The sequence below is a fragment of the Macadamia integrifolia genome, chromosome 2 (assembly GCF_013358625.1).
Source record: "Macadamia integrifolia cultivar HAES 741 chromosome 2, SCU_Mint_v3, whole genome shotgun sequence".
In the NCBI taxonomy this organism is placed as follows: domain Eukaryota; kingdom Viridiplantae; phylum Streptophyta; class Magnoliopsida; order Proteales; family Proteaceae; genus Macadamia; species Macadamia integrifolia.
In genome coordinates, this window is record NC_056558.1 from 43,422,227 (window position 1) to 43,433,946 (window position 11,720).

General features: G+C 37.9%; 1 protein-coding gene across 2 annotated transcripts in view; it reads left to right on the forward strand.

Annotated features, from left to right (window-relative positions):
* The window catches only part of LOC122066653 (phosphoinositide phosphatase SAC2-like), a 37,487-nt gene that overhangs the window by 14,235 nt on the left and 11,532 nt on the right, over positions 1 to 11,720 (forward strand). For both annotated transcript variants that reach the window (XM_042630502.1, XM_042630492.1), the window contains exons 11-13: positions 3,107 to 3,467; positions 4,725 to 4,846; positions 5,100 to 5,213. In XM_042630502.1, the coding sequence (XP_042486436.1) occupies positions 3,107 to 3,467; positions 4,725 to 4,846; positions 5,100 to 5,213 (597 nt within the window). The remainder of the gene's footprint in view (positions 1 to 3,106; positions 3,468 to 4,724; positions 4,847 to 5,099; positions 5,214 to 11,720) is intronic.

Here is an 11,720-nt window from a genome sequence, read left to right on the forward strand (position 1 = left end):
TCTGGTAGAAAGAGATTTTGCTAACGAAAAAGCTTTTACCGCTGCCCAATACCCCTTTTTTTCCAAATCTTTTTACGAATATGCTTCTTTGACATAGGAAACCATGTGGCTTGGATGTTTCTGGTTCACTCAAAACCAGATCGTGGGTCTTATTTAGGACTAGTTTCTCAGCATTTTGTTTATTTATTTAATTCCTTGTAAAGGCTGGAATTCCATATTAATTGTAGGCCTGTTAGTCTTTTTTAAGGTTTTGGCTGCAAGTTTTGGCAGAAGGTTTTGTGGCCCAGATGGTCTAATTAGGTCCCAAAACTTCTAGGAAACCCTTTTTTAGGCTCTCTGAACATGGTAGAATCCTTATATTTAAAAAACACACCCAAAATGGTAGCTTGACTTTGGAACCTTGTTTGGTAGTATACATAACCCTGCTGTATTCTCTAATATGACCTATTCCACTCAAAATTTTGTTCCAGAACACACATGATTCAATTAAAACGATTTAACTATGCATTAGGAATGAATAGACATATAATTAAAAACTATTTCATGATTATCAAATGTTATGCATCATACGTGGTTCATTACAAACTACAAAGAGTGAAAGATATGGGATTCAAGAATACAAGCACGTAACCCATATGCCCATCCTAGAGTCCTAGTGCCACATTGAGTTCCCGGCAGGATGGGAGAGAGATTTCCTATTCTGTTTTGATTATTTTATTTCCTGTTTTGATAATGATTGTTTCCTATTGGCTGTTAGATATCCTGAAGCCAGTATGAAACGACCTAATCAATTTCTATGTAATGATGTAAGGCCATAGAGCCTACCCACGATTTTTGATTCATCTGGCTTTTGCCTCTATGTTCTGGGAGATACAGAATGGCTGCTGCGAGATGCAATAGCACCCTTTGTGAGATGCTAAGGAAAGGCTGGTGGGATTCCAGTCCAGTTCCAGTGAGAAGCTTGGTCCATATCCTATCTACCTCTTCTATTGTTCTTCGTTCTCATCTACTATCAAAGTAGAGGTTATTTTCTGAAATTTACTTCATCCATGCACATACCTATTCCATTGAATCTGGTTATTTGATCTAGGTTTCTGTTGGTTGATTATCTCCTTAAGTTCTGCCTAAGTTCTACTAGCATTTTAGTCATTAAAGATCCAATCTTCTATTGATTTCCAAAGAGTCCTTCAAGTCGAACTTCCCAATTTCTTGAGTATTAGAAATGAGATTTCAAATCTGGTTTTAGATTGGATTTAGTGCTTGATTGGATTCTGCTTTCGGAATATGATTTTAAGAGTCCTATTGTTCATTAAATTTCCGGAATCTTCAGATCTGGCCTATAATTTCAGTTTCAGAACCGGTTTGATATTCTGTTGTTATTTCTGAGATCTATTTGGTATTCTGATCATCCCTTGCTTAGAGGTTTGGGTTTTAAAAATTCTGATTTCAAGTTAATGTTTTGAAAACCCTAATCGAGTATCATATCTAGAGTTGGATAATACCATATCTTCAGATCAGAATCAGATTTTGAGGAGTTATTCCTCTCTATATATATGACCTTCGGCCAGCTTTTGAATTAGGTCAGAACCTTGGATTGTTTGTTCTATAATTTCCTGAAATCTGGTTTCCTAACCTCCTGGTTATTTCATTGGATTTCTGAACCTAGTGACCTAAAGCTTCTAGGTATCTATCGCATTTGAATTCGCAAGATATGATTTTGGAACCTAAGTTCACAGATGTTTCAGGTTTACTGACTGGTGTAAATTCTAAAATGGAGACCATGACTACCCTTATCAGTTATCCTATTGGTTACATAGAATTGTGAAGACTTTACATTGTGACGCATTGCATCGATTTCCATGCAATTGGGTATTTGCCTTGAGACCAAGGGTGGAAAGGGCATTCTGTGGTGGGCAATGAACATTCAAATCCCAATATGGATGTCAAGGCCATGATTAGATAGGATCCTAGAGAGATTCTAGAATCCGTATTCTTGCCTATTTGCAAGAACCGACAAAGTTTCAGACTTCAGATCTATGTCAGATTCTAGGATTGACCAATCGCCCTTAAGAAACACTCTGCGAGTCACCTTTTTGTCTGATTCCAGAATCAGGATGATTCTCATGTTAGATTCTAGAGTCAGGGTGTAGAATACACCCAAACTTGACACTCCCACCCAAATCAGGGAGTCCCTGAATCCTGTCCTAATGTGGAAAAATTGTATTTACATCAGCGAAGCATTTGAAATTTGGGGAAAAAAATGTCATTAAGCTAAGTTTTGATGGCAGCTCTCTGTGTTACTCATCTATCTTCTGGATTTCCAAGCTATTGATCCAGAATTGCCTACAGAGAGCTGCCTGTTTTAGATTCAGACTTGCCCAGCTGGTTATCTGGTAAACTGTGACCGGCTTCATTCTTGTGTCCATTGACAGATCTGTTGGCATAACATTGCATTTGATGCCACCCAAGGACGTTTTTCTGTTCTGTACATTCTCTCTTCTATTTTCAATGAAATTGAGAAAACATAAATGTTGCTTATAGTGTCAATTTTATGTACTTCAGAACCTGCCATTATATTGATACATGGGTTGGCCCATGTGATAATAGTAACCTGCACAGATTTGACTTTCTCACTGATAAAATTTCACAGCCCAAATGAGCTGAGAAAACAGCTCAAAGTTACAAAGATGCCATTTATATCATTATTTTCATTTACTCTTTCTTAGTCTTGAAATTCTGGGTCATACTTTGCGCCACTTCCTCCTGTTCTCATCATGGGCTGAAATTTTACCAGTAAGATGGTGCCACATTATCTGTTACATGGACCCACAAAAATACCACCATGTGGAAGGCCTTGAAGGGTAAAATGCCGCTAGGAAGTGACATTTAAAAGCTCCCAGAATATTATATGTTGTGATCCAAAAAAAGAATGGTTAATGACATTGTGGGTCAAAATTACCAACCCACCTGCTTTGGGTCCTTGATGGCTACAATAGAGATTTTTGGATATTGGAAAGTGTAGCTCGAGTCAAACAATGACTGGCCCCAGTGCGGCTCTCTTGCGTTTTGCGTTTTTCTGAGCTATAGAATTTGGTTTGCTTGACAGGAAAGATGATGCTGGTGACTGGTCCAATCAGAATCATTGCAACAATAACAAGGAAGACGCGGATAACCTGGACGCAGGACTGAGTGAAGATAGTCATGATGCCAGCAACTATTCATTCAAACCACCAATGTTCCAAAAGGGTGTTCTCAGGACTAATTGCATAGATTGCTTGGATCGCACAAATGTTGCCCAGTATGCTTATGGCTTGTCTGCTCTCGGGAATCAGCTTCATGCATTGGGGTTTATTGATGTACCAAAAATAGACTTGGATGACGCTTTAGCAGATGATTTAATGAGGTTTTATGAGACAATGGGTGACACCCTTGCACTCCAATATGGTGGATCTGCTGCTCACAACAAGGTAATCCTCCCTGATATTGTGGAGGATGTATTTCATTAATGATCTCAACTTAGTTTTGTTTTTTATGTCTAATGGTTGGTGGAAATTATAAATTGCAAATTTCAAGTCAGATGCAGTGCCTGAGTCTCTGCTCTACTAGCCTGAGTTGACCAGAATTAGCATCCTGTCTGTGTTATCTTTTCTATTTGATCATGGAAAAGGTAGATGATTCAGAAATCCAATGAACTTTATATCAATTAGATGGTTATGACACCAGACACGGACATGAAGGATCTACTAGGTTGGAACTAGGTTGGAGGGCTCACATCCTCTGTATTCTTGTCATATGCATGGGCATAGCACAGGTGGTTGAAGGTCTCCTTTTTCCACCCTCCTGTGGTGGTATAACAGCTCTTCAAACTTTTTGACTGAAACTCCAGAAAAAGCTCAACAGGAAAATAAGAAGGAAAAAAGGGCACCCATTCTATGACTTCGTTAAATATGGTATTAAGGTAGCTCCCCTCTATCATATGTAGAACTTAAGCCCTAACATTTAAGCCTTAAGTTGGTCCCAATCAGCATATCTTATTCATGGATTGATATCCATTTAAATCTCTTCCCTTTCAACCTTTCAAGATTTAATTGACCCCTTGTCACTAAAATTCTAACCAACCGTTGGGAACTCTATTTGTAGCTCTGCTTTTCATTTATGCAATCGAAACTGTAAATCTTCAACCCTAATTTCCTCAGACCTGAACTTTCAGGGTTGTTGGAATCGTAATGTTAATATTGTACTCCGAAAGCATTACCATGATGGACTTATCACTGTCTTCTCTTCTAACTAATTTGGCTTACTAATAGGCCTTGTTTCGTTACCTCATTTTATCTGGATTTATTTGCTTTCTTTTAATCATACTTGCATCCATTCTGGGGTTCCCTGAAGTATGCTATTTGTCAATATAGTTGTGACATGCACCTTTCTCAGTGTCAACATCATGTTTCATTGAGTTTGCGTGTTTTTGACACTTACGAGCCTCTTTCCCATGCTTACTAAGCAATATCATAGGCATTTACTGTATTTCATGTTGATTTTCTGAGTTGGATTCTGAAAAAATCAATTTGTGGTTGGTTCGGCCACATTTAAGGTGGCCTTGAGAGGATTTTGTCAGACAGCTTTTTGTTTATGGTTCCCAATTATATTTGTAGCATTTCATTATTATTTTCATATGTTAATCCTTTTCCTTCCTCTTAATATTTGGGAATTACATTGCTAAACAGATATTCTCTCAGAGGAGAGGTCAATGGAAGGCAGCAACCCAATCCCAGGAATTCTTCAGAACTCTTCAACGATACTATAACAATGCCTACATGGATGCTGAGAAACAAGATGCAATAAATTTGTAAGTGTCAGGTTCCTGATTCCGCCTGTTGGTTATGGGTAGAAAAAAAATCCATGCTGCTCTTAGATGGTACACTTCAAAATAGCTATGCACTGGAAATTGAACAGTTTTGGCTTATATAAAACTTTGATTAATCTCGACTGGAAGTTTTCACATTGAGTGGTTCCCCTCTGGCTTGTTAATTTGATCTGTTGCATTCCTTGTTTAACTTATTGATGTTATTTTTCTGCATTTGGCTTTTACTGACAAGCAGGTTCCTGGGGCACTTTCAACCACAAGAGGGTAAACCTGCACTTTGGGAACTAGTTTCAGATCAGCAATACAATGTTGGGGGGCATGGTAATCGATTTGGGGATGAAAATGCAAGGTAATGCATGATAGGACTGTTATTTCCCAATATGTGCAATCATTAGACCTGCAATTGCATTATCTGATGACTGTTGAGAATATGAACATGATTTTCAATCAAGGATTGAGAATATATGCTTTTCTGCTGTGGGATCTCGATGATGCCTTTTGTCTTTGTATATTCTACTTTTCTATCCTTACTAAATTTTTTGGTTACTCACAATCAGAGATTTGGTTTGGAGATTATTAGAATTTGGCTATATCATAATTTTAGACTCCTGGTAGAGATTTGGAGAACAATCTATTTCATAATCTGTAATGTAGTAATTTTTTTTGTTCTGTTGAGTTTTGTGTGCGAGGCCTTAACTTTTTTTTTTTTTTTTTTTTTCTTGGCTGGGATGGGATAGTTTGATTAAAATTGGATTGTCCTTTAATTATGTCGATAGTTTTTATTTTAAGATAAAATTAGTGGTCTTGACTTTCATTTTTCTTATTAGTTTCTTAAGTAAATTATGTCCTATGGTAATTTTGTCGTTCTCGATCAGGTTTATTTGCATCAGACATGAAGTAGAATATGTTTAATTGCTGAAATTTGTTTTGATTAATTAGTGGTGGAAGTTTTTGACACAACCTGCTAACTTCATATGAACAAAGACGCTTTGGGGGTTGGGTTGGTCATGTTGTTTGTGTCATGTCTAAGGGCCTCTTTAGTATCATTTTTCCTTTTGATTTTTGCCTAATTAACAAAAATTATTAATGGAAACCATTTTTATCAAAACATAAAAATGGTTTGATAACTACTAAACAAAATTGGTTTTTGTAAGAATAGGTTTGGTAGCCCTATGTGGAAAATGGTTTTTTGAAGAAATGGATGAAGAGATGTCCCCTTCACCCATCTTCCTTATAACTCTTGAGCTCCATTTTCTCTATCTTGCTTGTTGCAACTCCTTTCCCTCTCTTCTTCTTCTCCCCCTTCTTCGTCTCCCTCTTTGCCTCTGCCCACCCCTCTCCCTTCTCTTCCCCCTTCTTAAGATCTGAAATCAGACCAGAACGCATATCTGATTTGTGAAGAAATCCCTGTCTCTCTCTCTCTTCTTCTCTTGTTCTTCTCCATGGGAGAGAAAGATGAGAAGGATTTCCTGAGCTTACCTGCAGCTTGGCTGGAGGAGGAGGAGAAGAAGAAGAAAGGGGGGGGGGTGTGAGACTCGAACCTCCATGGTTGATCTAGATGAGTGCGTCTCTCAGCTGCGACAGTGGCTACAGATCCGTCGGTTGCAGAGAAAGAATAAGGGAGAGATCGAGAGGGATGGGAAGGAGAGGTGAGCTTGGGTTTGGTTAGGACTAGGGAAGAAAACTGCTGCCATTCGTGAAGGCTGCGGCCATGGCTTGGCCTGGGGAAGAAGAAGAAGGGGCAAGGTGCTTGGATTTCTGATTACAAAGCAAATGATTACTTTACCCATCCATATTGTGATTTACAAGCACTTGCTCATTAAAGTTCAGCACAAAAATGACTGAAAATCATTTTTGGCCAAAACACATAAATGACTTTTGATCTCTTTGTGGTTTTGTGTTTTATCAATTTTTTTTTTGTAATTGGAACAAACTCCATTTATTGGTACCAAATGCAACAATAACCGTTTTTGTGAATAAAAATAGAAAAGAAAAATGGCCTTTGGCCTAAAGGCCCTAATCTGTTTAATAAATGGACGTATTTGGGTCAAGTGTGTACCCTGCCCTAGCTATTTGGCCCATTAAATTGTAATAGTGGAAGCTGAAAAAAATACTATATACAGTATATTCGAACATCATTGGTGCGAGTAGCATGGAGTATGTCTTGCTTCTCATGCTTTGGCTCACAACTTCACAAGTCATAAGTCATATAATCATATATTTTTTGAAACTTAACTTTTTAACCTGAAGCCGGTCATACTTAAGCCAGACTGAGCATGACTTGTTAATCAAATGGGTTGATCATGTGTTTATATCGGTTGGTTGATAAATTGGTCCTGTTCAGAGTAGGCTCCTAACTGAACTTTTGCATGCATAATGTTTGCTGTCAGTTGTCAGCAAATTCAACTCGACATGAACCCAATGCAACTTGACACATTTCTTCTTAATGATTTATTGATGCGGATCTGGGTTCCAAAGATCGGACTCGGATCGCTTAGGGCCCACAAGAATGATAAAAGATCTCAATTTAAGGGTTGAGTGGCATTCTTGTAAATTCAGTAAAAATCAAGTGCATGACTGAATATTATAACAAGTGACAGGGACAACTGAGATAGGAAATTAGAAGAAGGGGGTATTCTGCAATTACAAAACATAAGGAGAATAGTAGAATATAGATTTAGAAGGCAGGATCTTAAGTGTAATATTAGCAGTTAGGTCTAATTAGAACTTTAGTGGGGCTTATCTGTAATAACCAGAAATAATAGACTTGTCTTCTTCTTCCTGATAGAATTCCAGAACAAGGCGGCAGACCAAGACATACTTTTGACAACAAACCTCGATCTCTAGGAATGGTTCTGACTTGAGGCTTCTGGTGATGAATTGCAGCAGCAGATTGATAATCCAGCTTTGGCGAGCCCCAACAACTCCAAATCAGACCTGTAGTGAAACCTGCAACTGCATCTGGCGCAAAGGTATAGACCAAATCTGAACCTGGGTTCAATTCTCTTAGCAAGAGGAGTTCCAAGAACTGATACTCCAGGGTTTTGGTCGCTTATAGGTGGGGAGCCCTTTAACAAAGTCTCAGTCCAAGTAGATTAAACTAGGGCTGCAACTATCGCCCAGAAACAGGGTACAGGTAACGGTAGTTTGAAAATTGGATGAAGAAAGGATAAAGAAAATAAAGAAGAAGTAAAAGAATGGATTTCAGAGATTCAGGGAGGGGGAAAACAGCTCACGGCAGCATGGAGCAACCAAGCCAACATTCAATATCAAAATTTCATTCAATTTAAAACTGAGTTCCTCCATCCATTGCATGTCTAATATAAAGAAAAAATCAAATAATTAATGGAAACTACTTGAAAATGAAAACTAACCTACATAGCAACTAAAATAGAAAATCCAATCTAAATTAAAATACTATCAAACTAATTCTAGCTCTAAAAAGGAAAGGAATAGGAATCAAATCGAAGAGGATATCTCAAGCCCAACGCCCAACTTCATCAGCTCTTCCGATCTTACAAGAACTCGTCTCCGTCGAGTTAGGTCGTGCTCCCAAGATACCCTTGTCAGTTGCTCGTTAATGAGGTGGTACGTATCTCGAAGTAGAAGATGGGAACATAACACCAAGAGGAGGGAGAGTAGCTTGACGTATTACTAGAGCAGGAGTCAGTCGACAACGTAGCATGTCTGATAATGCGTGTGGCCTCATTAAGTACATATGACTTCCTTGCTTCACCTTGATGGTGTTCCGTGCGCCATCATAGAGAATGCCTGCATGTCGCTGCCAAGGTCGCCTTAGAAGAATGTCGCAGTGTGCCAATGGGGCGACCAAACAGGTGACATGGTACTGTAACAACCCAAACTGTAAGTGTACTCGAACAACTGCAGTGGCCTATTCTCAAGTTGTGGGTCCAAAACGTCGCACGTGAATCTTCTTGAAAAGCTGCTTCTGTGGAAAGTTGTGTGCTCGAACAAATTCAGCAGATATAAAGTTTGCTTCTGCCCCGGTATCAACAACTGTATGAACATCAGTAAGTTCAGAACCGTGCAGAAAAGTACCCTTCCGTCTGAAGAGAGGAGTCTTGTCAACTAGTCTGTTTGAAAAGGATGAAAGACTAGCTGAATGAGCTTCTACATCCTCATCACCATAGTCGAACATATCATATTCCTTGAGGGGATAAGGATATAAAGCAGATTCATCATCACTTTTCTCAGCTGGTTGCTTCTCTGCTGCATTCACAGAATGAGTCATGTTGAGACACTTGTTGGAATAGTAACCTTTCTCGCCACAACTATGGCATCTGATGTTCTTCAAGCCATCACTGTCCTTGTTGAACTCTGACATTTTTTCTTCAACTCTGCGAGCTTCTGGCCTTTTTCCTCCATATTTGGTGGTCTATAAACTGAAGTCTTGAGCATAGTTAGCAAATTCGGATTCGGGAATTATTCGGACGGAGAATTATTCGGAATAATTCGATTGATTAATTTAAGAATTCGGTCAAAAAAGCTTACTGGGTTTTGTTTTTGTTTTTGTTTTTTTTTGTTTTAAATACTGTTTAAGTGGACCGAATAATTCAGTTTAATTCGGTTCGGTCCGAATTATTTGCGTTTTATATTCACTTTTGAAAAAATCGCGAATTTTACCGAATTTTATTTTTAATTCGGATTCGGTCAGAATTTTTGATTAAATTCGAAAAAATTCGGTTCGGCCGAATAATTCGTGAATTATTTGGCCGAATTGATAACACTGGTCTCGAGCATACTCTTCCAATAAATGGACTTTTCTTCAGCTATCTTGGCATGAGCTGCTGCTACATCAACGGACCTGAAATCAGTGTTAGCCAACTCAAGTCGGATCTCAGTAGCTAGCCCACTGATATAACACATCACCCGTTGCTGGTCTGTTTCCTGAAGTCGGCACCTTGAAGACAGTTTGTGAAACTCAAGGCTGTAGGAATCCGCATCCTTGTTACCTTGTTGCAAGTTAAGCAATTTATGGAACATTACCTTCTTATATTTAAGAGGAACAAATTTTTTTCCGTCAAAATCTGCTTCATGACGTCCCAATTGGCAACGAGTCCAAGTCTTCTGACAAACCTTACATGCAGTACATCATTCCACTAGGAACATGCATACCCAATAAACTTGGTGAGGATGAGTTCACACTTTTTCTCTTCTAGAAGAGACTTATATGCAAAAATCCTCACAACTTTGGTAAACCAGTCAAGAAATTCCTCAGGTACCTTTTCACCACTGAACTCTGGAACCTCAACTTTGATGCCATAATCTCTATTAAAAAATTTCCGGGTAACATCTTGTGGTATAAGCCTGTTGGACCAAGTGCGCCCCTTTAGAAGGAAAATGGATTGGAATTCTTTCTTTCTGTAGTTCTCTTAAGAAGTGGGGGTGGGATTCTTTAGGAATGGACTTGATAAGGAGTATAGGACATTGAATGGGGTAAATTAGGTAAGCCAGATCTCCAACCAAAGAGTTAGAAAATCATGAGGGCACTTAGAAACAGGAGTTCCTTCTCTCTAAATGTAGAGAATGCCAATCCAGTGTTTCTGCTCGAAGTCCAGTAATTCAATGATACGGATTCAGTGTAGCATATCAACTCTTGACATAAAAAATCCAAACCAAGTCGTGTAATGTGTCACTTATATGTTGTGCACATATGATGATTAATTGACAATGTAAAATATGTATAATAAATATAGAAGATTAGGGGAAAGTGTCTTTAAGCCTACAGCGTACTGTATGCCCAGAGACATTTGAATATTTTATTCATTTTGTTTTAGAGAGAATAAATAAATAAAATATTTAATGTGTCTAGGCGTACACTGCACTGTAGGCTCAGAGAACCCTTGCCCAAAATATTAATATCGGAATTTTTTATAGGCAAAAAAAATAATTCCCGAATCTGAGCTTTATTCTAAATCTGGCTTTTTGACCAACTTCTTAAAATAATAAAATGAATTGATCTGCATTTTGTGCCTTATGAATAATCCACGAATCTGAATTTGTCAACTATGGTCCTATGTGGACTATTTTACCCAAAATATTATAGTTTACAGGTGTCTATTTGATGCCTTCCTTGAGCACCTAGATGTTTACTGCCTCCAGAGATCCTTTCCGAAAATGAGTTACTCCCCGAGGATAAGAAATCTTTTTAAAAAGCTATATAAAAATGCTGAAGCGTACAGATATTTGTTGCATAAATTTCCTGTTAATTTTGATGTAAATTAGTTCTAGAAAGCCTCAAACAACATGAGTTTTTTTCCTTCAAGATTAGCAATTTCTTGGAACTTATATGCATATGTTGTTGTAACTTTAAAAACATTTACAAAATGTATTTAATATTTTATAGTACATTGAAAGTTTTGATATGGAAATATATCTACCATTTAGTAATTCATTTAGCTTTTCAAAAATATATAGTATGATAAATAGTCTATTATTTTTTCCTATAATTAACATGTTCTTATTAGATCCAGGAGTTGTTTTCCACCCATTAATATGTTTTAGTTTGTCAACATTCTTGTGTCTTCAATTTTAAGGGATTCAAAGATAACTATCTGTTAGGCCATTATGACAGTCTTCAGCAATATGTCTAAGTACATATGCACAATAAAGAAAGTTGGGAGTCACGACGAAACAAATTCTGGGTCTTTTCTATAGACCATCAGAGTGAACTAGCTGGAAAATAATTCTAGTGATGTGGATTATGTCTTGACAGTGTTGATTCTGGGGGAGCTTCTCCTGTGGTTCCGGGCACTGGTCTGCAGTTTGTAATAGCAATAAAAAAATTGTGAGTTGGATGTGGCTGCGTGCTGCTTTTTTTTTTTTTTGGGGGGGG